This window comes from Vigna radiata, chromosome 11 (assembly GCF_000741045.1).
Source record: "Vigna radiata var. radiata cultivar VC1973A chromosome 11, Vradiata_ver6, whole genome shotgun sequence".
Classification (NCBI taxonomy): domain Eukaryota; kingdom Viridiplantae; phylum Streptophyta; class Magnoliopsida; order Fabales; family Fabaceae; genus Vigna; species Vigna radiata.
Genome location: NC_028361.1, coordinates 14,429,697 through 14,433,014, shown reverse-complemented (window position 1 = coordinate 14,433,014; position 3,318 = coordinate 14,429,697). Strand labels below are relative to the sequence as shown.

General features: G+C 35.6%; 1 protein-coding gene across 1 annotated transcript; it reads left to right on the top strand.

The window, feature by feature from the left end:
- Positions 1–875: 875 nt before the first annotated feature.
- Positions 876–2,046, top strand: LOC106777011 (transcription termination factor MTEF1, chloroplastic). Its single transcript, XM_014664509.2, has one exon. It carries the CDS (start codon positions 1,051–1,053, stop codon positions 1,897–1,899), a length of 849 nt encoding a protein of 282 aa, XP_014519995.1. The 5' UTR covers positions 876–1,050; the 3' UTR covers positions 1,900–2,046.
- Positions 2,047–3,318: the final 1,272 nt, after the last annotated feature.

Below are 3,318 nucleotides of genomic sequence, written 5' to 3'. Positions count from 1 at the left end.
CCCAAATAACTCAACCATTGAATAGAAAAGGCTCTATTTAGGCCATTTCTTTATGCACTGCCATATTTTTCTTTTGCACTCCTATAAATACAAAAATAAAATCCCCACATTGTCCTTGAAAATTGATTTCCAAATTCTTTAAGTCAATTTTTGGCATAAAAAAAGTTGGATGGCAGAATTTGTAAGAATTTTTATTTTCATATTATACAATTTAAAAGTTTTTATGATTTTTGGATAATGAAATACAAATGATTTTTTTTTTTAACTTTTAGAATATGCAATGAAAATTATTTTTACTTGTGTAATCTAAAAGTTATTTGTCACATAAAAGAACTTCTATATGAATTTTCTTTTCATAAAGAAATTGCATGATCAAAAAATTATTCTTTAAATTACACAATTTTAAAACTTTGTTTTATAAAAGGAAAACAACTTTAACTCAGGATTTAAAATATTTTTGAATTGAATATATAAAAAAAGATTACGATTATTATAACAAAAATATTTTAGAATATTTACGAATAAAATTTGTAACTTATTATTAATAGATAATAGATATTTTAATATTTATTTATAAACTAGAATACAATATTATAATTTAATTTATATTTTATTTAATTTAATTTAATTTAAATTAAATTTTAATTTATATTTAATTTAATCTATATTTTTTTTTTAATTTTATTTTAAAAATTTATAAAATATGGTTTTTAAATAAGTATCTTTTAAACAGATACATGATTAGTAAGAAATCAAATAAGAGATAAACTTTTTTATTACAAGTTAAATAAGGGGTAAACTCTATATTCCTACCTGCCTTTAATGACGAGTAAGTGCGAGCCGCAACGCAAGAAAGGTAGCTTGGCCATATAAGGAACTTCATTAGGGTGCACATGGAATCTATGGGTCTGCAGAAATAAATGGCCCTCGTTCTAACGCACTTGTTTAACCAAGCCCAGGAAAGAAACGACATCGTCTGCTGATAAATAAACCACCAGTGTTTCCACAAGCGCGCCAAGTCACGAGCATCATCATCCTCATCCACGCGACATGTCGACAGTGAAACTCTCTCCTCCGATACACTCCCAATTTTCTTCCCACCACAATCCTTCGACAACCTCGGACCGCGGCATTGTATTCCACGAAAAGGTGCGCTACCTTAAAGCCCTCAAAGTGAATCCGGAGAAGGCCTTCCGCTTGAACCCCAAACTCCGCTCCTCCCCTCTCGCCGCCCTGGAATCCGTCACGCGCTGTCTCTACTCCCTCGGAGTCCCACGCGCCTCCTTGGGGCGCATCCTCGACATGCATCCCGTGCTCCTCACCTGCAACCCCTACTACCAACTGTATCCCCTCCTCGACTTCCTCCTCCACGAGGTTGCAATCCCCTTCCCCGACGTCCACCTCTGCATTATCCGCTGCCCCAGATTGCTCGTTTCCAGCATTGATAATCAATTGCGTCCCACACTGTTCTTTCTAAGGGAATTAGGGTTCTGTGGGCCACACTCCCTCACGTGCCAGACCACCCTGCTTCTCGTGTCCAGCTTGGAGGACACCCTTTTGCCCAAGATTGAGTTTTTGAAGAGTTTGGGGTTCACTCACATCGAGGTTTCCAACATGGTCGTCAGGTCCCCTGGGTTGTTGACTTTGAGCGTGATGAAGAATTTGGCACCCAAAGTGGAATTTTTCTTGAAGGAGATGAATGGGGATGTTTCTGAGCTCAAGAGGTTTCCTCAGTACTTCTCTTTTAGCTTGGAACGGAGGATTAGGCCGAGATTTGGGATGCTGAGGCAGCTTGGCGTGTCGGTGCCGTTGGAAGATATGTTGAAGGTTAGTGATGGCGAGTTTAATGCTAGGTTGCTTGAATTGAGGTTTAAGACTCTTGAGTTTGGAGTAGGATAATAGTTGTAGTAGTTTTCTTTTGTTGGGAAGGCTTAAGCCATTTTAGTCCAAACATCAAGAGTTTTAGGGTCACCCACATTTGGCTGCAATTTTCCTCGATATTGAGTTTGATGAAACTGAAATCATGATGGTGAGTGCAATTTAAAACCTCATAAACATTTGTGCAAATCTGTGAAAATAATGTAGAGAAAGGGTGCTTGTGATTCAGAGAAAAGGAGATTTTGTTGATGGATAATAAGAATAAGGATGTAGGTTCTTGAATTGAGATTCGGAGTTAGTAAGTGGTAGTTGTTGACTAGGTTAAAAACAATGGTCCTCTGTCATGATTGCAGCTACAACATCAAGTTTTTTTTGGATTGACTGTATGACACTGTTGCAGTCCCATTTGTCTATAATTAGCTAATTACTTATATAAAGGATCACAAATGCTGCCGAAAATATTAATCGGTTGTAAGTAACTGCAGTTGCATTTGTCTGCAATTTCTAACCATGTTAAGGTGAGTGAAATGCATAATGGTCAGTGTCATTTAAATAGCCGCCAAAGCTGCTATACTCTCAATTTCAAGGATCCGCTATTGCGTCCACAATAGTTGTTGTGGTTGCACCTCTCATCCTGCATCTTTCATCTTTGTCTAGCCTCCAACCAATTGAACTTGTAGTTAACGTTATGCCAATTTTCATGTATTTTCTTTTTAATTGCAGACAATTTAACTTTTTATACATATATTATTGATATGTTGGTATAATAGTATATTTCAACTGTAATATGAGTTACTCTATATGATATAACATATTATTGGCTTTTCGCTATCCCTTATATGATATAGCAAGTTATTGGTTTTCTGACGTCTACTGCAATCAGCAATTAATTTCACACTGGTTGCGGTTGATAAGTATAACCGCGTTTCTTTTAATTTCTGATTGATAAAGAACTGTTTGTGTTTCAAATAAAAGAATATTTTTGTCTTGGAAAAGAAAGATTTTTATCGGGTGCACTTTAGACAGTAAAGTATGAAATTGGGATTGTGGAATTGATTTTAATGATGGAACATGCTTTATGAACTATAAAATTTCCAGAATGCAATCAGTCAATTTCTAATGAATTGGTATAGGTACTTTAACCCTTTAAAAGGAGTAAAAAAATACAAAATTACCACGAATCCTTGACATCGACTGTATGGAGTGGAAACCTCAAAGGTTACTGACAATCAGTGATGTAAATGACTACAAAATGTGTTGCAGTTTGACTCTGAAACTGTAACTTTTTGGTGATGAGATCTTCTCAATTTGGCTTAGTCTTGTTAAATTTCGCAATTTCTGTCAAAGCCATCAACAATTTAGGCTCTATTGTCCACCGAGATTATGCATATTTCATGTGGAATCTTCCTACCATTTGCTTGCATGATAATTTGAGATTTC